Raw genomic sequence first — 25,733 nt, 5'->3', positions numbered from 1 at the left:
GCTCGGGGACTGCGGGTATGTGTCCGTCCCAACACTCCCCTCATCATATTCAGACAACATACCACACTACCAACCACCACAGAAATACGCAATAGTGATTACATCCCTCCATATAGGGTTGGCACCAGGAAGGGCATCCGGCCGTAAAACAGGGCCAAATCCACATGTGCGACGCAGTTCACACCCGCGACCCCACATGTGTGGGAAAAAGCGGTAGCAGAAAGAAATAAAATAAAGCATATGTGATTGGTTGTTGTTCGCGAAGTGTTTTCATACGTGCAACGGTGATTTTTTTTTTCCAATTATGTTACGTCATGTTAAATTACCGCCATTACTATAATATGTACGTGATATTTTTGTGTTAGCCAATACCAGCAGTCCGGCTACTTCGGCCGCCATGTCTTGGAGTCTTGGAGTCGGTTTTGCAGTGATGTAAGGATTGGATGGATGGTCAGACAATTGCTACGTAGCAACCGTGCAGGCTGTCTTACGGCTGGTTGCCATCTAAAATTAGTAGCCGCTGATGGATGGCCCTGACCGGGAGACATATTTATGATCATTTGATTGTCGCAAAGGGAAAAGTGGTTTATTTTTTTTATACAAATCTACAGCCCATGCGGTAGAGCCTCCATGGCTCAGGTGGCAGCGCGCCGGCCTCTCACCGCTGGATACCGTGGTTCAAATCCCGGTCACTCCATGTGAGATTTGTACTGGAAAAAGTGAAGGCGGGGCAGGTTTTTCTCCGGGCACTCCGTTTTCCCTGTCATCTTTCATCCCAGCAACACTCTCCATTAACATTTCATCTCATCTGTTAGCCATTTATCATTGCTCCAGAGGAGTGTGACAGGCTTCGGCAGCCGACACATTTTCTACCCTCGCCGCTAGATGGGGGCTCATTCCATTCCTGACTTGGTAAAACATCAACATCTGCTAATTTCAGATGACCGCCAGTCATAAGACATAGCCTAAACAGGAAGCTGTGGATTTACATATTAGTTTTACAGTGTGTGCCGTAAGACGGAGGCCATTGATCTAAATGTTAATATTACCACGACCGACTTGATGCAGCGTAGATCTAGATGGCCGTGGTATTATAATACGTATCCGAAACTAGTACCCTCTATTTAAATGACTACGAGGTGAAATCTCGAAATGTAAACGCAAGAACGTTAGAGCAAGACCAACTACCATACCTCAGACCTTAGCCGACCTATCGAAACTGCCTACAATGGCGGCAGTTGGAGTGCTAGTACGTGTTTGTTTTTATTTGTGTAAGTTGTGTTGTTACCAGATATTTACGGGAATTTGAATATTATTAATCGAAAATTATGCCTATTTATCATCATCATCATCATCATCATCTGTTTACCCTCCAGGTTCGGTTTTTCCCGCGGACTTAGCGAGGGATCCCACCTCTACCGCCTCAAGGGCAGTGTCCTGGAGCTTCAGACTCTTGGTCGGGGGATACAACTGGGGAGTATGACCAGTACCTCGCCCAGGCGGCCTCACCTGCTATGCTGAACAGGGGCCTTGTGGAGGGATGGGAAGATTGGAAGGGATAGGCAAGGAAGGGGGAAGGAAGCGGCCGTGGCCTTAAGTTAGGTACCATCCCGGCATTCGCCTGGAGGAGAAGTGGGAAACCACGGAAAACCACTTCGAGGATGGCTGAGGTGGGAATCGAACCCACCTCTACTCAGTTGACCTCCCGAGGCTGAGTGGACCCCGTTCCAGCCCTCGTACCACTTTTCAAATTTCGTGGCAGAGCCGGGAATCGAACCCGGGCCTCCGGGGGTGGCAGCTAATCACGCTAACCACTACACCACAGAGGCGGCTGCCTATTTATCAACATTTAAAATGTTATGGAGCCTCTCTCTGTTTGTTCATAAAAAAAGCGTATGTTTTCGAACAATTCCGGTGGCGATAAGGTTATTGTCCTCATGTTCTTCTCAGAAACGGTTTTCTTTATATTTTCACTTACCTTTGAGTATGTTTATAATTTAGTTAGATGGGTCGTATGTGCTGTGTGCTTGGATGTAAGTCCAATTATATGGGCAGAGCAAAATCTTCAGTGTTCATATTTCCAAAAGACCTAGTAAAATGTCTGGCACATTTTCATTACGATCAGATTATTGAAAACGCACCCCATACTGCAGACCACTGTGGTGAACCTCGCTTTTGGGGGTCGCGTTTTCGGGATATCCAGTTGAGCTCCATTGCATGTCCATGTCGGAGAAGTTTCTTCTTTTTTGAGTTCCATTTCTTACCATAGTGTTTCTAACATTCATTTAAGGCCATTCTATTTCTGTTCATTTCCTAAATCATTTAAGTGTTAAATTTGGTTAATCATGTTTTATGGACACTTCTTTATTTGTGCTTTCTTTATGTTTTCTAATTATTCTATAGGATATTAACGTTTGTATACTGCATATGTCAAAAATAAGAAATTATTACAACAATCAATACCCTCTCCCTGATCTGTAGTTTCCGAAATTATGGGAGACGGGTATTATCTTATATTGGCCCAGAACGAATTTAAATACGTATCCAATAAAAATATACAATGTACTGGTTGTCTAAAAGAGAAACCAAGCATATTAGATTAATACAATTCGTTCAATCACATTCGAATACCCAAGCGTATCTTCCTTATACTTTCGAATGTTAAGGTCAATGGAGGAGTTAATCACACCGTGGTTTCTCTTACTCAGACACTAAGAAGCTTACCTTCGTCACTCTAGTAATGAATTAATGCGATAAAGGGATACTTACCGAGCGCTGTGACGTCCCAGTTGATGCCGCCAAGAGCGTACCCCAGGAAACCTCCAAGTCCAGCCATGACTGTGAACGTACTGAGGCCTCGAGCGTGGTCCTCTGTGAAAAGAACTCTCATTACTACTCAGCTTATTATACAATGTCCCGAGCCCAGAGACTGACAACCGCCTGCGTTGTGGATAAACACTGGCATGTAAAATGACGACAGTTTCATTGTTACTGGTTAGAGTTGGACTATTCTGTCAGTGAACAGGGGATAAATTTTCAAATTAATTTGGAAGAGTGAACATATGATACAATATTAAGACTGATATAAAACAAAAAGATGAAGGCGATTATTACGAGACTGCATGGGAAAGAATCTGCAGATCCTAACTCTTGTCCTTACTCGATCCTGACGGTATTATGTTTACGAGGACTAAGGAGTTTTTCATTTTCACGCCCTTTGTGGTCTTCGCATTTCTTTTACCGATACTTTCATTCTTCCAAGTATCGGACCTCTTCCTTTTCTTTTTCTCTGATTAGTGTTAGTGTTGTGCTTCCTCTTAAAACAACAATTACCACCAACATCGTTTGATTATCCTAGATATCTTAAATTTTGTTTTTAATTTGTGACAAATCTGGCAATCCTGTAGGCCACTTCAGAAGTGAATTATTATTGTTCCTTGCGAAAGCATGAGTGATCGCTAGTACACGATATTACCTTACTGAAATATGAACTGAGGTTTTGGTCTGCACTCCCTGCGCTCTAGCAGTCTCAGAGCGTCGTTGATATAACGGACACTTCTAACGGTGATAAAGATAAGTGTATTAAGCGAAAATTTCTATTGTGACCCGTTGTATTCCCAGACCTTAAGCCCTGAGCGTATACAACCCTGAGGAGGTCGTTCATCAGGTCTTAACCTCATAAAGATGCACCCATCACGTTCACCTAATCAGAAGCACTGTTTCACCTTTACAGGTTTTTGTCAACGGCAGCCCTTGCAGAGGGCGACTAATGCGCAGGCCATACTGTAATGAATGGTAACACACTGTCGCGAAACGCACTGTATTGCATGTTAATGATCATGAATTATATTAATATGAAGGAACGCCAAATTGACGTCGGCAACTACGAGGGTGCACCATCTCATCGGCTAATGTGGCGGCGTATTGTTCACGAGAACAACAGCGAACAAATCACGAGTCTGATAAAAGAGTTAGTAGGAGAAACGACAAAATGAAAAGAGAACTGGCTACCAGGTTTTACAAAAAGGAGCTTTGGCAGGGTTGATGTGCCAGCATTGTGCCGGACGTTGTGGTTCTACAATCGATCCATTCAGTCAACTAAGAACCCGTAATCGGCGACGATCGGAAGACATCCTTATGCTGGGCAGCGAGTGAAGGCTTATGATGATACTAATGTAGCAGGTAAAGTAGAACGGCCACTTCTTCAGATTCATGTAAGGTAACAATTCTCTTTAGTATTCATCAATGTAACATGCCCCCAGTGTTCTTGAATATACATAAAACACACCATTATACCAACCACCAGAGGAACACGCAGAATGATTACATCTCTCCACATAGGATTGCCGTCAGAAAGGGCACCTGGACGTAAAACAGGGCCGAATCAATATGTGCGACACAGTTCTTAATCGCGACCCCGAAGGTGTTGGAAAAACGGAAAAAGAAGAGGAAGAAGAATATGTCCCTTCTCTTCGTGATATGTCGTTATTCAAACTTTTCTGTATACACACTGTGAATAAAAACTACTGCGGGTTTGAACCCCACCATCGGCAGTGCTGAAGGTGTTTTTCCGTGGTTTTCCATTGTTGCATTAGACAAATACTGGGACCACGGCCACTACCTTCCCAATCCTAGCTCTTTCCCATTTTTACATCACCGAGCACCTTTTATCTGTTAGTGTGACGTTAAACCACTAGCAACAAGAAAAACCCACTATGCCCTACCAATTGTGCTATTTCCCGCAGGAACACGTAACACACGCAGTGGGCACAATATTATGTTCTCCGGACACCGGTTACATTACTCTTGTGTAACCCGCAACACAGGTGAGATAGGTGTAGAGTGGAAGAGGGGTTCAGTAGTTATTGGCTGCGAGGTAAGTTTGCTAGTAACTCATGGACAAATATACAAACATTTTCTTCATACTTACACAAGTTTAATGTGGAGGTTTTTTTTTTTGCTATTTGATTTACGTCGCACCGACACAGATATGTCTTATGGCGACAATGGGATAGGAAAGGCGTAGGAATGGAAAGAAAGCGGCCGTGGCCTTAATTAAGGTACAGCGCTAGCATTTGCCTGATGTGAAAATGGGAAACCACGGAAAACCATCTTCAGGGCTGCCGACAGTGGGGTTCGAACCCATTATCTACCGATTACTGGATACTGTGGAGGAAGGCGATAGAAGAAAGGAACATTTCAGTGAGAAACTGCTTCAAGGTCGGTGGGTACGGAAGTAATATTATTTTGCTTGCCTCTGCTTTACTCTCATATGTCGACAACAATGTGATCCTTTCCATACACACTAAGTTGACAGTGTTACCATCCCTCCACACAGGATTGGCCTCTTTAAGAGCACCCGATCGTCAGAGAGGATGAACTCCACATCTGCGACACAGACACATACGTGGCAGGGGAAGAAGAAGGAGAAGAAGAAATTGGCAACCATGACTTCCATGTGGTATCATCAACACCTTTAACGTACAACTGATAAACAAACAAGCACTGAACTTTTGACCACACTGCAGGATGTATTTGACTGATAATCTTCCATTAAGCGCCATGCGCTGCCGTGCTAAAAGGCCTACAACTTCTACCGTTGGGATAACGAATCCAAAATGCTGATCATTTCATCGGTATTGCATATTGTGTAAAATTCAGACATCTATCATGGCTACTAAATGATTCTTGGATACTTATAAACAGCAATGCGATTAACTTTATAGACCTGTTGTGAACACGGAATTTGGATGCGACAATCTGAGGTTTGCAGGTACATACGATACACAGAGAAGTACAAACATCCAAATTTTAGTGGATATAATTGCACGTTGATATATGAGTGGACTGGTCGAAGTGTCAGAAGCGATAATCGTAATTTTGGTCCAACAAAAATATTTTAAGGGCTAGCGAAGGGTAGCAAGAAGAGTAAACATGTCTTACCAGGTATGGATGACCTTGCAAGTCATCGGGTATCAGTTCTAGAGGTACTGGCAGTTTCCGAGATTCGAAATGTAAATTTTTCGTCAAAATGATATACAGAAAATATATACTGTATGTGGCATACCAATTTTTGTACTTCGTACATCCTTTGAATAATGGACCAAAATTATATTTTAACCATCAACGACCTAATAGGTTGAAAGTCGGTTTCGATTACAATGCGGTCGTGAAAATTCAATATTCAGGGACCTGTGTTGTTCACAGACGAGTCCAGATTTCCCCTGACGTAGTCTGATGGACGTCAACGTGTATGGAGACGACGTGGTGAGCAGTACATGCCCAGTGTTTTCCAGGTAGGCGACCGATTCGGACAAAGTATCAAGGTATCAAGGTATCAGTATTAATGCCGTACGGATCTTGTCATCGTCCGTGGTAATCTTACTGCTGCGAGGTACCTCGAGCAGATACTGCTACAGCATTTGTTGGTTGCTGCATGCGGTGTTGGCCCTGAATTCATACTCATGCACGACAATGCCAGGGCTCAAGTAGCGCGCATCACCAGAGCTGTCTTGCGAGAACTAGACATTCAAGAGATAGAATGGCCAGCAGTCAGTCCCGACCTTAACCCCATCGAGCATATGTGGGATAGGCTCTACAGAAGTGCCCGTGGGAGTCCTGTTCCGCCACAGACTCTCCAAGACCTCGAACAGGCTCTCATTGAAGAATGGGACCTGATACCGCAACGTGACCTCCGTCGACTTATACGGAGCATGCCACGTAGATGCTAAGCTGTGATAAATGCTCGTGGAGGACATACACTATACTAAAGCTCTCCAACTGTGATAAACATCCAGCCTGGAGGACTGTTATCACTTTGTTTTCGCCCCTATTTGGACGTTTTCGGCTGTGTTCTGAAAATGAAGGCGAATCCATCGATGTTCTTTTGTATACTCCAACGGTGAAGACTAAAGGTTTAGTTGGTAATATACCTGGGTGTGAGGTATCGTTTTGTGGTGCTTGGAATACGTTCAAAAACATGAACCCTAATTTCCCCTAATTTTAATAAATATTTAACAGGTATGTCTTGAAGTCGAAATAGAAGGTCTCAAATTAATTCTTAATGCCATCTTACCTGGGATAGTGACATCCAGCAAGTACGCTCTAGCAGGACTCTGGCACGCATCGGCATCGAAATCCAGTAATACAGTGCCTACGATGGTAAAGAAGACGCCCCATGGATGCGACGAGCTGTGAGGCGGCGCGGGACTGGTTGTGGAGTTATCGTATGGACGTTCATCCCCCATGGCGTAACCGAGATCCTCGCCATTGGGGACCAGCAGCAAACCTGTCAAGAATTAACATCTCTTAGAATTTATTTTGTACTTAATTTGTAGCAAAAAAAAAAAAAAAAAAAAGATATTTCCGTAAAAATGAAAATGAGCCTACGTATAGTCAACATGGATTACAAAGGTTGTAAAACAAGCAGATGGATATACATATATATATAATTTCTATACCAGGGCTGTACCTTAATTAAGGGCATGGTCGCTTCTTTCCCACTACTAGCCATTTCCTATCCCATCGTCGACATACATACATATATAATCATTATAGACCGTTATGCCTTTCAGCGTTCAGTCCGCAAGTCTCTGGGAATTTACTAAATGTCGCCACAATCCTCTATTTTCAACTAGTGCTGTGGCCTCATTCAGTTCTATACCTCTTATCGTTAGAAAATGAGGCTAACCATCATTGTGTTGGTCTCCCACTACTTCTCTTACCCTCCATAACAGATTCCATTATTTCCCTAAGTAACCTATCGTCCTCAATTCGCCTCATATGACCCCACCACCGAAGCCGGTTTATACGTGCAGCTTCATCTATCGAGCTCATTCCTAACTTAGCCTTTATCTCCTCAATCCGAATACCCTCCTGCCATTGTTCCCACCTGTTTGTACCAGCAATCACTCGCTACTTTCATGTCCGTTACTACTAACTCACGAATAAGATATCCAGAGTCCACCCAGCTTTCACTCCCATAAAGCAGAGTTAGTCTGAAAACAGACCGATGTAAAGTGTACTATTGCACTTTCCGTAATGCAAGATTTCGCCAAGTCAGAGTGAATTAATTTTACGCGAAATGAAATTAAACAGAGCGAATGCATATACAGCATGGTTCAGAGGTATATAGCGCCGAAGTTAAAAGAGCGTAATCGCTATGGCGGTGAAAAAAATCGGAATCAGATTGTTTAGAGAAACAAAAAATAGATGACACATTCGGCAATCGCGTTAATCGCAGATAATACGTAAAAATAAGTAATCTTCAATCAAGAAAGGGAGAAAATAGAGGAAAGAAGTATATCTGTTAGAAAGAAGTTATACTCTCGCTAAATAAGAAGAGAGAAATCAAATAAGCTAAATACGTTATCATATGTGAGCCGAAACCAGCATTGACCGGCATGGTAGCAAGATTGCCAAGCATATTTAGAAGATCCAGTGAAGAAAGGAAGAAAGAAAACTAAGAAATAATAGCGCAACGAAACGGGCAGAATATTAGATCAAATAAAAAAAAACTTAAATGAACTCGGAAGCAATAGCATAGCCATTATAGTATATTAGAGAGCAGTTTAAATTGATATTGAAGGTAGACAAGCATTCATATTTGTCAGTATTTTAAGAGAATCATCATGAATGGACCTATCTCAGATATCTATTCTTTAATCATGAGCTCACGAAAGAAGAAAATGGTGACATACTAGATGGGCAGCATTCCTAGAGATGTTTTCGCTACTCTTTGAGCCAGCCCACCTGATCTGAACGTGGAGCCAGCTGACTGTGGTTCCCGATCGACCGAATGCAGAAGCCGTAGGATGGATTGTGGCTAGATCATCCTGGACCACAGGATGAAAAGCTAAGTTTCTTGATCCAAAATTGAATTGATGAACAATAACGTTTATAGATGTACTTGCAATATTTTTTTAACCAGTGTAATTTAACCTGCGCATATAACCTCAACGAGAATCGATATATAAGATCGGAGTAACTTTCAATGTGTATTAAGCATAGAACAATGCAATGGAAATCCTGCAATGAGAGTGTGAGTTACGTAATGTTTACTACGACATGAAATGATCTTTCTGTTGAGAAGTATATGTTATGAATTAACAAAGCATCCTAATATTAAGATGGATACCAATATATATGTATGGTTAGGCAAAGATATATATATCTTGTTTGTCATTGGTGAAGTACGGTATGAAATAATTTTATGTTAGGTAAGAAAATTAAATATCTTTGTGATGAGATATCATGGATCCAGTGTAGTTGAAATAGCTATATTTGAGCATTTTACGTCTAGGGAAACGTTATATAAGAAGATATTGGAGAAGAAACGGATAAGTTAGGGAAGGATCAGGGTTGAAATAAATAAGCTACATATTATAATGAAGGAAATGAATAGTTGTTGAAGAGTATAGATATTAGGAAGGCAGAGACGAATTGGAATTAACGCAGAATATGAGTAGCTTAAGACTGGGTCGAGTGCAGGTAGTAATGTAGTAGAAGGAAATCTCAATGAAGGATTAAAGGAGTATTATGAAAACCTATATAGCCTAAAGGAGTGTATATCAAGCCAAGTCCATCAGATAGAAACCATATGTTTTTAAATAAAGCTTAGTATGGTAGGATTTACTTACTATAAAAATCTCGTATGCGTATTCACATAATAATATTCACATTATGTGGATGAAATGAATAATGTTTTCATGGATAGTCGTAGTTGAGCTGTTGAAAGGATTTTTTTTTTGCTAGTTGCTTTACGTCGCACCGACACAGATAGGTCTTATGGCGACGATGGGAAGGAAAGTGCTAGGAGTGGGAAGGAAGCGGCCGTGGCCTTAATTAAGGTACAGCCCCAGCATTTGCCTGGTGTGAAAATGGGAAACCACGGAAAATCATTTTCAGGGCTGCCGACAGTGGGGTTCGAACCTACTATCTCCCGAATACTGGATACTGGCCGCACTTAAGCGACTGCAGCTATCGAGCTCGGTTTGAAACGATTTAGATTGCTGAATGTATGTAAGAAGGATGTTACGCCACATGGATAAATAAGCATAGTATTCTCATAATCGAGCTGTGATCAATTAATAATGGATAGGACTAGTGTTCTGTTAGAGATTATGTGATTATACGGTTGTGATATATATTTGGAGTATATCAAGTAAAGTACAGTTAGGTTATTAAATGCAAGATTTTGCTTACAAAGAACAAGAAACTTAGTAGTTCACTCGAAGGTTATCCTGATATATAACCATATTAAGTGAACAATTTAGAGGTCAAAAGTAAATTCATTTCATAAGAACTGGAAGATGCATTTGAGAACAAGATTGTTTAAGGAGAAGTTAACATGACAGTTGATACCATTGTGATATAAATAATCTCAGTTGGCAAAATAAATATTTTATCCCATTTAGCTCATGTCAAGCAAGTTGTGATCAGGTTTAGAACAGAATGGTACCCTAATTGTAAAGATAATGTTTTGATGATGGTTATTTTGGTTTCAAGATTAACGAAATAATTATTCCTTTACATTCTCCCTTCCCACGATATTTTAATCTGGATTATAATAAACCATACAGATAAGATAGACTGGTGGTGAAGTTACTCGTAGATAGTAATGAGTATAAGATTGCTCGTTATGTCGATTAACCTGGTACGTAGGATGGAGACATCCATCTGATGAAACGATATACTCTAACTTCGTGCGCACCGTACCAATTCTCTTCAGATCCCACGTGAAACTAAAATAATATTACAACCGAACTCTGAGATCATCTGAGCTGCTGAAGAAATTTTTATACGCCTATACTGGACGCGGTATGGTGCAAAAGATAGTTTCGTCCGGGAGCTGACTTCCTTCTTACAGAATACTGTTGATCGCAACTGCGAGCTCACTGCATTAGCTTTTCTACAACTTGATCCAATCTCACTTACTATATTACCATCCTTGGAGAACACAGAACCTTACTAATTAAAACTATCTACCCGTTCCAGGTTTGTATCACCAATCTGACATTCAATTCTGTTGAATTTCTTACCCACTGACATCAATTTAGTCTTCGAAAGGCTAATTTTCATACCATACTCATTGCACCTATTTTTAAGGTACAAGATATTAGACTGCAGGCTTTCGGCACAATCTGCCATTAAGACCAAGTCGTCAGAATAGGCAAGACTGCTTACTACATTTCCACCTAACTGAATCCCCCCCTGCCACTTTATATCTTTCAGCAGATGATCCATGTAACCTACGAACAACAAAGGTAAAATATTACAGCCTTGTCAAACCCATGTAAGTACCCTGACCAAGAACTCATTCTACCATCAATTCTCACTGCAGCCCAATTGTCAACATAAATACCTTTGATTGATTTTAACAATGTACCCTTAATTCCATAGCCCCCAATATTGCGAACATCTTTTAGATCGTTACCCTGTAATATGCTTTCTCTAGATCTACGAAACAAACAAAACTGTCTATTCCTCTCGTAACACTTTTCAGTTACCTGGCGCATACTAAAAATCTGATCCTGACAGCCCCTCTGTGGTCTGAAACAACACTGGTTTTCATACAACTTCCTCTCAACCACTGATCGCACCCTCCCTTCCAAGATGCTAGAGAATACTTTGCCTGGTATAATAATCAATGAGATACCTCGATAGTTGCTGCAATCCTTCCTGTTCCCTTGCTTACAGATAGGTGCAATTACTGCTTTTGTCCATTCTGAAGGTACCCCATCAACATTCAATGCTTATATTACTACTCTATGAAGCCATTTCATCCCTGCCTTCCCACACTATTTCACCATTTCAGGTCTAATTTCATCTATTCCTGCTGCTTTATGACAATGGAGTTTATTAGCCATCCTTTCCACTTCCTCAAGCGTAATTTCACCAACATCATTTTCCTCCTCCCCATGAGCTTGGATGTTCGCCACACTACCAGAAAGATTTCCTTTTACGCTGAGAAGATTTTCGAAATATTTCTTACACCTGTCCAGTGATTCCCTGGGACTTATTATGAGTTCACCTGAATTAGCCAAAATCACTGTTTATTTCCTTTTCCCTTCCCTTCCCAAGATTCTTTATTACTGTCCAGAAAGGTTTCCCTGCTGCTTGACCCAGCCTTTCTAGGTTATTACCAATCTTCCTACGACTTCTTTTTTGATTCAACAACTATTGTTTCGCTCCGTTTCTTTCATCTATGAACGATTCCCTGTCTACATCGGCCCTTGTTTGGAGCCATTTCTGATAAGCCTTCTTTTTACAAGCTGCTCTCACTTCATCATTCTACCAAAATGTTCGCTTTTTCCCATCTTTACACACAGTTGTTCCTAGGCATTCCCATGCAGTTTCTACTACAGCATCTCTGTATGCCACCCACTCTCTTTCTATATCCTGAACCTGCTTACTGTCCTCTGTTTGAAACTTCTCACCAATCATATCGATGTACTTCTGTCTAATTTCCTCGTCCTGGAGATTTTCTACCCTTATTCGTTTGCAGAAAGATTTAGCCCGCCTGGTGGCCATGATCGTTAAGGCGCTGAAGTCTAAAACGGTCTAACACCGAGGTTAGCCGGTTCGAGTCCCGTTGGTCGAAAAAATTTTCACCATCAGAATGTTGGCCGGCAGGGTAGGGGAGGTGGTGGTATACAATTTCTAATCACTAGATTGCGTGCCAAAAGCCTGGATTAAATTCCAAACCTCTCCGCAGTGCTCATATGGAGTGAGGGCATATGACGCTGTTGATGGTGATTCGTCCGTCGGATGGGGACGTTAAGCCTTGAGCAGACCCCTTGGTGCTATTCGACAGGAGTAGGCTATGTGCCGGCACCGGGTTTCACCCTCTCCCTACTATCATATATCACGTCATTCATTTCATCTCCCATTAACTCCTCTGATGAGGTTGACGTCAGGAAGGGCATCCGGTCATAAAAAACCGCCACGACAAATTCATCTCACCTCATACCCGACCCCGTAGGGAAACGGGACAAGGGTTGGACAAACAACAACATTCGTTTGCAGAAAGATTTCACTTTCTCTATCCTAGGCCTCGAGATACTTAGTTCACTACAATTGAGATAGTGGTCTGTATTATCGAAAAATCCCCGGAAAACTCGTGCGTTCCTGACTTCCTGAATTCGAAGTCGGTCAAGATATAGTCTGTTATGAATCTGGTACCCCTAGCCTCCCATGTGTAGGGGTGAATAGCCTTATGCTTGAAGAATGCATTCGTAACTGCTAAACCCATACCAGCACAGAAGTACCGGCACAGCAAACGCTTACCATTCCTATTAGCGTCCATATCTTCCCCACATTTACCAATCACCCTTTCGTATCCTTCAGTTCTATTTCCAACTCTTGTATTGAAATCGCCCATTAGCACTATCCTATCCTTGCTGTTGACCCTGACTACGATGTCACTCAGTGCTTCATAGAACTTGTCAACTTCATCCACGTCTGCACCCTCACATGGTGAATACACTGAAACAATTCTCGTCCTAATTCCTCCAACTGCGAAATCTACCCACATCATTTGCTCATTTACATGCCTAACAAAAACTATGTTGCGTGCAATGGTATTCCTAATGAACAGCCCAACCCTGCAATCTGCCCTTCCCTTTTTAACACCCGTCAAGTACACTTCATAGTGTCCTATCTCTTCCTCAAAGCACATCCAGATGCATCCTCTTTGTTGACTCAGCCAGTTCTACTTTCTTTCTTTCACAAGCCACCATTAATATTCATAGTTCCACATCGAATTCCATTTCTTTTCGCCAAGTTGTTTCCAAGGAGTCCCTCGCCTGTCAAATGGGTGTGGGACTTCGTTACTCCCATAGGTCCGAGGCTTGCTTAAAATGTTTTGAGCTCGGTAAGTTCATGAAGCAGGATGCTACCCTACTTACACATGGACCATGTGAGGATATCGCCTCTAACGGGTTAGGGACCACAGGTGTATTGTATAATCCTAGCTGCCCGAGCACAAGGAGGGCCATGACTCAGAACATGTCCGAGATGCCCACTCCCATTCCATAGCAACTGGTATCCCGACTCTCAGGACCACTTACTAGGCCACTCAGCCGTTGCTCATAGTTCACGAACTAGGACGTGACTACAGTAACCCACACCATGAACCATTTATTATTATTTAATTAAATTTAGTGTAATATTATTTAATTTAATAAAACGTTTAATTGGGAAATCAAGACAGCGAGATGCTGAATTACAAATTTCCGTAGTGAAATAGATATTGACAATGTCGTAGCACAATGAAAAATTAAAAAATGTATAAATGAAAGAGCAACGATGAAGAAAAGTCAACAAATAACAAAAGTAGCGAAAGAAAATTAAAATTAATATGATAAAAGTAGGGAAACAACAATTAACAATAACAATAATGGAAAACGAGAAGAATGAGTAAATTTAAAGATTGAAAGTAAACTGAATAGAAAAACTTACAGCTAGGTGCAGTGAGATAAATACTGATATGACACATATGTAACGGTTTAGTGCAGTATAAAAATATTACAATAGAGGGGGCAGCAGAGAAAGAGATAAAAGGAAGATAAGGAGCTAAAGGAAGATTCAAAAAAGCAAACGTATTCTATCACATTTCGTACGGCACCTACATGTTAATTCCACCAGGATTTTCTTCATTAATTGGCCATCTTATATTTAATTAATTTAAAATTTTATACTTTGTTGAATGATGTTTTTCCCTATATTAGTACAGTTCATTTCTTCTGTAGATCAATATTTGTAAATACATGCACAACATAAAAAGCTTATACAAATTTAGATAATTTTCCACAATGACTCTAATCCACGATTCTGATGGGTGTCTGTCCCTCTAGCTCTCCTCACTATAAATCTGTGTCCATTGCCAAACGTTAGAACACAGCTCTCTTCACATGGTTGTGAGGGTATTTAGGGGTTTTAGTAAGGATGTAAAGGAGAGGGAATACAGATCTCTAGTAAGACCCCAATTAGAGTATAGTTCCAGTTTATGGGCCTCACACCAGGACTACTAGATACGAGAACTGGAAAACACCCAAAGCAAAATTTCTTCATGGTGATTTCCGACAAAATGCTACCTTAATTGAATCGATTATTTCAGAAAGCAGTAAGTGCCAAAAAATGAAAAAATTAGTTAATGGCAGAATATGTTACTAAGAGGATATACGCATATTTTGGTGCTGAAAACAGTCAAGAAACATCCTCCTATAATAGTCAGGCATTATGTTGAATTTCGTATTTAGTTCAGAAACCAGTTAAGTGACACCGCTTGGCTGGTTTCTGCAGTAAACTGCAGGTACATTTTGTGATGTGCTGCACCTTGCCGGCTGCTCTGAATCCAGAATAGCCAGCTGTTCAGCTGTTTATGTTGTCATTGTTGTGTTTCTGGAATCCCATGCTCGTAGTTTTGTGAACAACTGTTTGAAAAAGTGTTTCTTTTGTTTAGTGCAGTGTTTTTATAATCGTAGTGATATGCATGAAAGTTCAGAAGACGAACCTGCATCTAAAATGAGACGAGTGGTAGACAAACAAACTCACACGCGTGATATTATTCGGATTGCAAGGATAAAAGGAGAAGGTTATATTTCTTACTCAGACAAGAAAGTACCTGGTCTGAGCCCTACATTATTCTTTGTTATTGTTTATTTAGATGCCCATCAATATTAAGATGATACGTGACCTAAATGCCTTAAAACCTTACCTGATGTGATGTGAACACTTATGACAGCATTTTACAAAGGTCTACAACAGAGACAGAATGTGCTGTGGAGTTTATTTATGAGGATTGAATAGCTCCTGTCATGTGATGAGCAGGCATTGCTGATTTCATCCTTTTAATAATTATATTTGTAACAGCAATGTAGTGTAAACCTATTAAAATATTTTCTATTTCCACAAGTATGGGTTTCATGACAAAATCCTTTCAAAATTCAAGAATTATCTCGTAAAAATATGTTTGCAACACTTGTTTATTTCAGAAACCAGTTAGTGGAAAATTTTTCAGATTTTTTTTACAGCAAATTTAATGAGCACAAAAATTTTTCCTTAGATAGAAAGTATTAAAAGATATTATACGCTCATGCTAAAATAATAAAACCACTACCATAACATTTTGTCTGATGCTAGGCAGTTTTTTTCATTTTCCCAAAAATGACAGATTTGGCGCTTGACTGGTTTCTGAAATAATCGATTCAATTAAGACCACGGCCACTACCTTTCTACCCCATCATCGCCGGAAACGTATACAGATGAGTGTACTGTTTAATATCCAGAAGAGCATACAACGAATAAGTTACAGTCGTTTCATGTAACTACTGATGTAACAGCCGGGCTGAGTGGCTCAGACGGTTGAGGCGCTGGCCTTCTGACCCCAGCATGGCAGGTTCGATCCTGGCTCAGTCCGGTGGTATTTGAAAGTGCTCAAATACGTCAGCCTCGTGCCGGTAGATTTACCGGCACGTGAAAGAACTCCTGCGGGACTAAATTCTGGCACCTTGGCGTGTCCGAAAACCGAAAAAGTAGTTAGTGGGACGTAAAACAAGTAACATTATTATTACTGATGTAACATAACCAGCTCCTCCTCGATTCTCGTCGATTACTATGCCCAAAACGATTCCCCATTAGGTATGAATGAACATAAAATACAGTACGTGTGATTCTTCGCACAGCGGGGCATGATAGCTGAGTGGTATCGCCAATGGTTTCTCGCCAATGTGGTCACGGTTCGAATCTCGGCCACTATGTGTCAAATATTTTAAATAAGAAATCTCGTCCCTGTGGTTCGGATTCCACGTAAAACTGGAGATCCCGTGGCTAATATCACGTTATTAACAGTTTCGTGAGACGAAACGTCTGGTTGCTTTCGCTTTTCTTACTCAGCCGAAGCGATTTACTGTGGAGCTCGCCCGGAATGCCGCGGCGACGTGATGTGCGTGGAGCGAGCTAGGCTAGCAGGGAATAATAATAATAATAATAATCATAATAATAATAATAATAATAATAATAATAATAATAATAATAATAATAATCATAATAAGATTGGGGTACATCCACAGGCATCTGATATTTTTGAACTGCTCCTAACTATGCAAGCGAAGCTGAACAGTGTAAACACGTCCATTACTGATATTGAGTGACAATAGGCAATTCGGTTAATATTTATCACGAGAGACTGGATGAAAACAGTAAACTTATTAGTAAAAAAAAGGAAATCATAGACAGGAAACAAACTACTGTGTTATAGACAATTTGTAACAGAAAAAAGACACCAGACGAACATGGAAAATAATCTTGCCATGAGGTGTGAGGTCTAACACTGTGGAAATATTTGGTATTCCCAAGTCCTCCAATAAGGATGTTGTAGAGACTGTTATCAGTATAGGAAAGGCTTTAAACTTAGATTTGAAGAACGACGATTGATGCTTGTCATAGACTGAACAAAGTTCCTAATCGTTCAACTTCTGGAATTATAGTTAAATTTGTTAGAAGTACCCACAAAGAACAGTTACGTGCCAAGCAGACCTTATCCACAAAACCACCTTGGTAGGCTATATCAGTTCCCAACACAGTCTATACCAGTCAGTCACTTGCCCCAGCTAGAAGAGTTTTATTTGCAAAGGCGATCAGTTGCAACAGGAAAAGGACTATAAATACTTTTTTTGCTAGTTGCTTTACGTCGCAACGACACAGATAGGTCTTATGGTGACGATGTGAGAGGAAAGGCCTAGGAACGGGAAGGAAGCGGCCGTGGCCTTAATTAAGGTACAGCCTCAGCATTTGCCTGGTGTGAAAATGGGAAACCAAGGAAAACCATCTTCAGGGCTGCCGACAGTGACGTTCGAACCCACTATCTCCCGCTTGCGAGCTCCGAACCGCACGGCCAACTCGCCCTGTGACTATAAATACCTTTGGGTTGGTAGAAGTGGAAAGATCATGATTTAAAAGATAGATGGAAGCCCTATTCATGTGATTAAAAAATAATGAGGACTTAAGTATGTTTTTTTACTCTTTTTTATTTTTGTTATTTATAAACGATATATTAAGCGGACATGGAGATGATAAGTGGATGAGCTCAGTTCTAGTAAATCAAGAAATACCAGGCCTAATTTTCGCGGACGATGTCCTGCTGATGACGTTTACGGCCGGAGTAAGGCTCTATAAGGCTCTTTAGAGAGCCCTAGGCCGGAGGCATGCAAAAGAGTATTCATGCTGTGACAGAGTTTGCTAAAACGTGGTAATTCAAAATTAACATTTCCAAGACGAAAGTTCTGATTTGTAAAAAGGGCTGTAAGCGAGCGAAGAATGAATAATGGACGAGAGATGGATGTCATGTGGAGGTCACGAATAGATTAGAGTACCTGGGAATATATATAGCAAATAACGGGAAGAGGGTCCACCAGATAAAACAAGCAAAATGGAAGGGTCTTGCAGCATTATCAGTAATTAGAATTCTTGAAGATAAATTCCCAAATATAGATTACAAGATTCAGGGGAAAATCGAATGTTATATGGAGCTGAGCTATGGGGTGTACAGAAAGAGTGTGAGATGCTGAACCAGGTTGTAAGTAAGTTTTGTAAGATTGTAATGGGGTTATCAAATTGTACATCAAACTGCGGAGTAAGATTAATATGTGAATAAAATATCCAAGTAGATATTCTTAAGAGAATTTTGAAATATTTGTTGAGACTGAAAGGAAGAGAGGGTGGCGAGCTCCTGCAGATCGCATATCAACATCAGAGAGAAAATATCCAGGGAGAGTATTGGCTAACTAAAGTTAAAAGTATATTAGACAGGTTGGGATACGGAAATTATAGGGAGAAGGACCTCGAGAGGTTGGAGTAAACTAATCATTAGACGACTCAGAGATATTCAAAGACAGTGGTTGGTATCCGAATGTAGAAGCAAGGCGACCCTTTCAGAGTTCAATAGGATACAGCAGGATATTAACTTAAATAATGTGAATTTAAATAGAAGAGAAATCCGAGGTTTGATATGGTGGATGATGGGAATTTATAAGAATAAGGGATAGATTAGGGGGAAGGATGCAACAAGGTGCCTTCTCTGTAGTGAAAACAGAGAAGAATTTCACATGTTGAAATCATGTAAAGAAACCCTAGCGGTGAGAAAGACATTTTTGAATAGCAAGGAACAATATATGATAAGTGAGGATGAGAATGGCTATAGGATTATTAGGATGATAAGCAAAGAATGGAATAAGCCTGGTAATCTCAGTAAATTATTAATTGTAATTAGAAATTTATATAGAAGAGAGCTGAAAGAGCCTACAATGCGGGTAGGGCAGATTACGGATGGATGATTGTGTTATGAACCGGTTTGTTAAGAATCTGTCAATAGTTGTATGTAGTATAAGGAGTATTAGTATCACTGTAAGGTCGCTATTGTTAGTAAGCCATAACGTATTTAACTGTTAAATTGTATGTAATGAGACAGGGCCCAATAGATAGAATGTTTCTTCCTCAGCTGCTGGCGATCCGTAGCTGTAGGTTGATAACATTTATTCACTCATTAATTATTCATTCACCCATTCATTATTATTATTCATCCAGTCATTCATTTAATTCAAAAATAAGGGCTCTCTCCGCAGTTACTGGTTATCCGTTACTGGGAGTAATGAGTCTCCTTGCTTATCATGCATGCATGAATACCATTCATCCTGTCTGAAGGTATTAATATCTCCGTAGCTGCTGGTAGTCTGTAGCTACTGGATGAGTGCATTTAACCCATTTATTCATGTACCCATTCGTAAATCCACCCAAACATTTATTCTCAAACCAGTTAGGGAATAATTAATTAATTCACTGATTCATCCATTCATTCATGTAGAAAAAGTCGTAGGGTTGCCCTTGCATGTGGTATGGTGATCCGCCCGTGTAAGGAAGCACAAATTAGGCAGAGAATCATTATTTAATTAAATAATTAATTCATTCATTCACTCATGTAAGGACATAATCGAGGTAGGATGGGATAGGACGGGCATATCCCAATCGAATGGGGTAGAGTGTCTACAAATGTGACAGAGAAAGAAGGAAGGGAGGGGCGCACATGGGGAGCGGGATTTCCGCTAACTTGTGCCCTGCTGAATTTAGGGAATGGTGAGAAATTAGTGTTTGAAAGATATTAGATCAGGTGGGGGTCTTCCGTTTGGGCCTCAAGAGAAAGGGCCGGGCGTGTTATCTCTGGGAAGGTGGCTCCTTTTCTCACAAGGGGTGGATAACACGACCGCGCAGTAGCTATGCATAAAAGCATCCATGCATTTATTCAGCGAATCGAATGCTCTCTCCTCAGTTGGTGGTTATCCGTGACTGGGAGAGAAGTGTTCATTCATTCGTGCATGCATGACAATTCAATTCAGTCATAGAGTCATTCATTATCAACTCATTCATCCATTAATGTAGCCTTATGTATAGTGTCTGTGAATATGGAGGAGAAATCTGTACAGATTTATGACAAATAAATAAATAAATAAATAAATAAATAAATAAATAAATAAATAAATAAATAAATAAATAAATAAATAAATAAATAAATAAATATATAAATAAATAAATAAATATTTGTACTCTACCCCACCTGCGTCCAAGTCGGAGTGAGATAATCCCGGTAGCATCTCAGGAAGAAATTTATTTCAGCATTAATCTATTTATTTATCGTAGGTTCCGAGAAAGATCGACTTCCACTCCTCTAGGCATTGCTCAATAAATCATATTCCTGTCGGTGGACGTCTCCATTCGACATTCAGTGGTAATAAACTTCAACGCAAATGAATATGTGACCTTGACTCTACATCTTATCCTATCCCACATAAATAATAAATCCAACTTATCATTTATACTCATTTATTAGCATGCTGATCTGAAGAAAAGTTAAACAAATATTGATAAATACGAGAAAAGAACAATGCGCTTCTATATAAAGTTAAAACAATTCTAGTAATTACTTGTGATATCAACTTTCCTATTTACACGATTACTCTTTGGCAATGACTCATAATTGAAATGGGATTTTATTTAAGATATTAACTTATCCGTCCAGTACTGAACTTCATGACATTCAATTATATAATACCATCTTGTAACATCTAATTGCCTAGTTGTACTTCCTCTTAAAACAATAATCACCACCACTACCACAACCTGCTCTGTCAGGAAAAAGTAAGTTTAACGATATGAATAAAATGCCCTACTGAAAATATAATTCCTGTAGTTTGGTTAGTTTTCATCTAACTTCATTCATATTTGATCATCCTGACATCCCTACACAAAACCTTCATCTTTATTATCTTTATTACATGGGAATTTTCATAATTGGAGCCCTATCATGTCCAATTTACATCTTATGGACCTTTATTATTTCATATATAGTATCTGGGTTTCTTCTTATGACTTTGTTTTACTTGTGAGATTCGTGATATTTGATAAGTTTCCTTAGCATGGCCAAAAATTGTTGCCATACCTTCAAAATGTTGTTAGAAATGAAATATTCATATAATTTTCCTATATATTAAAATTAATCAGTGATATAATCAAATATAAACAAGCTAAATCTACCTTGCATTAATCATCAACCAGCATAGTGAACAAATGTATCTGCCAAACAGTCATATATTATTCCACAATCAATCATAGTCTAACCTAATTACATATTCCGCCATGCCATTCATTTGAGTTAACTCAATATTTCAATCTACAGATCGTTTGGGAAAGAAAAATCCTAAATACGTCGATTATTCTTACTGCATATCCTTACATATTCACCATTACGTATGCGGAGACTAACAACTACTCATAATATGTACTATGTTTCAAATTGACATGAAATCAGCTGGTCTCTTACTAATACACTCATCTTAACATGAGCCTAACCCTATGATAGTTAGGTACTCAATACGATCCTTTATCGATATATATCATACAACTTCGTAATATCTTCTTACATATAACCTCTGGAAATATTAACATTTAAATCTCAAGATTTCCACTAATACAAATTCAAATGTATCTCTTCTTAGTCATCATTCTTCTCATTTCATTATACTTCCTTATAACCTCTCACTTGTTACGATAATAATCAACCTCGACGATATTACTTCTGCAATACTTATGCAATTCAGGTAGGATCCATCTCTTCTTATAGGTGTGGTCATGTTTGTCAATATAATTGCCTCCAAGAGCTCATCTACGTCTCACATGACATGCATTCTCCCCAATACTTTCTGAATCATAACTGAATAGCCTTTCCAAGTATATTGGTACCATCTATCGATATGTAATACACTCTCTTAAAAGCATCAATATAACCATATCGTTTCCCATGTCAGTATACATATCAATCAAAATAAATAATATTCGTGGTTTTTATGACCAAGATCTGCTGTTGATGGTCAGAATTTGGCACATAGAATAAATCTGACTGAGAATTTTGTCGAAAGAAAATATTTCTACTTAACGATACATATAACTTAAAACAAGAACCTTATCTCATATCTCGTCACTCCTCCGGAACTGCCTCCTTCTTCTCAGAAGTTACCGCCTTTGCGGACTTCATCTCTGGTCCCAATGCATTGCTTCGTTATGACATCCTACGCAATCTTCTCCCTCAGCTTAAGCGGACTCCATGGTGTTACAGTTGTTTATGAAAGTGGAAATCAACATTGGATTGGCAGAATACATATTTAAATTGCTCATTTAGCCTCTTAATATTATTATTGAAACTACTTGAAATTGCGTATTTATAACTATCTGGATACAGCTTCTTGTTAGTAAATATATATATTTCCAGGTTAATATGGATTTCAATTGCTAATCCAATTTATATTCTATGTACTATATTGCCTGAAGTACGGAATGTTGCCCTCTCACTTCTTTTCTGCAGCGGTCTCAATATCTCCTCCAGCCGGTATTTAACTTTAAAATATAGGATCTTTTCCGTATTTTAATTTCTGTTCCTATGCTATATAGCATGCAATTCTTATTCCATCTTATGTTTAAAATGTTCTTTCGATACGCAGTAACGGCAGATTCAGCCTTCTGTCTTCTCCGATGTTTAACGTAATGTAATTTTTTTCTCAGAAAAGAATGCATTAGGTTTCAATTATTTTTTAGAACAATATCTGTTCCATCACAACGTTCTTATAGATGGCCCTTGCAATTCCATGCTTTCTAAATTTAAGTTGATCTGAGTTTCGGTGACATTTTTAAATATATTTTTCTGCCTGAAGTTGCTGTGCGCCATTTTGTCTGTCGCTTTCTCCTTCGCATTTTCATCTGGACTGTAACGTAATGGTACAGTACTGTATATGCATTTAATTAATTTTTCTTTGAAATTACAGAGTTACATTTGTGTAAATATTTTGTTTCTTTTTTCTAGTATTTATAATCTTCTACTGATCTTTGATATCTGGGAATGATATCAAAATATTTGTGGTCTTAAAACAAAAACGGTTGCATTTCGTAAAAATCTGATTTGTTGTGATTATGATGTAATTGAACTGTCAGAGAATTTCTTGAGTCAGGATATCATGGATAGTGAGTTCTGCGATGATCGCTATGTATTGTTCGGAAATGACTTGGATCCGACTTTTATCTGAGAAGACTAGAGATGGTTGAGTTTTAGTAGTTGTTATTGCTATTTGTTTTACGTCGCACCGACACAGATAGGTCTTATGGCGATGATGGGACAGGAAAGGCCTAGGAATGGGAAGGAAGCAGCCGTGGCCTTAATTAAGGTACAGCCTCAGCATTTGCATGGTGTGAAAATGGGAAACCACAGAAAACCATCTTCAGGGCTGCCGACAGTGAGGTTCGAAGCCACTATCTCCCGGTTGCGAGCTCCGAACCGCACGGCCAACTCGCCCGGTTACAAATACAAACTGTGTTCTAATTATGTGTGAGTCAATAACTCTGTACATTCAGGGTCACACCCGTAAGTTGTTCATAAATGCTGTCTACATTACTCCCTCTTCTAAACTTTATGTATCTGAAGGATTATTTATTTATGTTGGCAACATGTATGGTCTTATAACTAGGGATCGGATTTTTATGCGCTAAATATCAGGAAACTATTTATATTTTATGTTTTAAAATGTTTGAGATATGTAACAAAAATGTAAAAATATTTCATTATAATTCCGTTTATATATGTGAATACAATATGCAGTACTCACGAATGTAATTTATGCTATGCCTCACTGACTGATGAAGAATTACAATACACAATGATATTCATCCTCAAGTTGTCCATCACAAATGACCGACGATTATCGCGAAACACTGACTTATACCGATAAAAATGAGCGCTCCACGTCACAAGATGTCAATCTGGCAAACTGATAGCAGGACACGATACTCTTACTCACATCGATATACTTTTCTTGATGGCTATCTAACACATTCCAAATTATGCACATAGTTTGAAACCCACTGTTGTTTTCAAACACACGTCTGAGTTTATTTTGTAACACTTGTGCTGTAGATCCACTAAGACTGTTACATTTTCTTTCGGCGTCATGAACATGCTGAACTGCTTCTGACAGAAGGATCCTTTTCAAGTTTGTCAATATTGTGCTGCTAAGGAAACACAAGCTAGCAGATATATATTTCACCCGCCCCCCACCTATTGGGTCTCCAGTGATAAATCTACAGGGTCGTTAACTGGGGTTAAAGTCAAGTGGGCATAATCAATATATATAACTTAGCGACTTGAAGGGTAGGAGAATACGGGTGTCATATAACAAAAAACGAATGAGAACAATATTTAAGATTTTAAAATCAAAGGGTTTATTATACTCCTGATGATTGTAGAATCTGATGCAAAATAACCATATTGAATATATACATGAATAATTACAAATTTCGCAGCTATCATGTGGAGAATTGTTTAAGTATATATTGAGGACGAGACTAAGTACAACCGTCATATAATGTCCTTTTCATGATCTTGCATACACGGAATATTAAACAAATAAACTCACTAAAACTATCTTCATTAACTTGTTATCCTACGGAATAATATACACTGTCATATAGAAATAAACATCACCATCAAAAATGCCACGAGTCAACAATAAATCCATGACTCTGGACACATAATATAAATGGACCGCTGGGTCAGAGCCAACATCATTCCAGAACACAATCAAGAAATAAAACACATGACGCAACTCATACACACCTACTCTTGGCAAATGCCAACGAGATCAGAACTCACTTCCTGCGACGATTGAAGATGAGACTGTAATCACTAACTACTACTAACTACTACTACTACTACTACTACTACTACCAATGCATTTCCAAAAATGTTTACTGGCCTCTGTCGGTAATTAACTTCGGTTGAAATAGATGGGTGGTTTATATTAATAATGAAACAATTCTAAAAGGTCGCCGTGTTACTCAATAAATCACACAATATTCTCGTCATATGAACAGACTCAAACCAGCCTCCGTCCCTTCTAGGAAGCAAACAAAAAATCGCACGGGTTAACAAGGGGCGTTCCTAGCCACGTAATTCACAGCTTCTTAGGGGAGTCTCACCGCTCCCTCCCAAATCACGCCGTCTCTTAAATCTTAAATGACGCTTTCAATACTTATTTCACAATAACTTACTTCACTCACTCATTTCAATGTGGTATCACATAATTCATCAAACACTTCATCTCATTAATAAGGTCCTCAATATCTGGATCCGCCACATGGGT

General features: G+C 39.4%; 1 protein-coding gene across 1 annotated transcript in view; it reads right to left on the bottom strand.

Moving 5' to 3' along the window:
- The window catches only part of lovit (loss of visual transmission), a 108,553-nt gene that overhangs the window by 58,033 nt on the left and 24,787 nt on the right, over window positions 1-25,733 (bottom strand). Inside the window, exons 3-4 of the mRNA XM_068225650.1 lie at window positions 7,076-7,288; window positions 2,770-2,871 (exon numbers count right to left, since the gene is read on the bottom strand). Coding sequence (XP_068081751.1) covers window positions 2,770-2,871; window positions 7,076-7,288 — 315 coding nt within the window. The remainder of the gene's footprint in view (window positions 1-2,769; window positions 2,872-7,075; window positions 7,289-25,733) is intronic.

Source organism: Anabrus simplex, chromosome 1 (assembly GCF_040414725.1).
Source record: "Anabrus simplex isolate iqAnaSimp1 chromosome 1, ASM4041472v1, whole genome shotgun sequence".
In the NCBI taxonomy this organism is placed as follows: domain Eukaryota; kingdom Metazoa; phylum Arthropoda; class Insecta; order Orthoptera; family Tettigoniidae; genus Anabrus; species Anabrus simplex.
The sequence above is the reverse complement of the archived record's forward strand: the minus strand, read 5'-3'. Positions and strand labels throughout refer to the sequence as shown.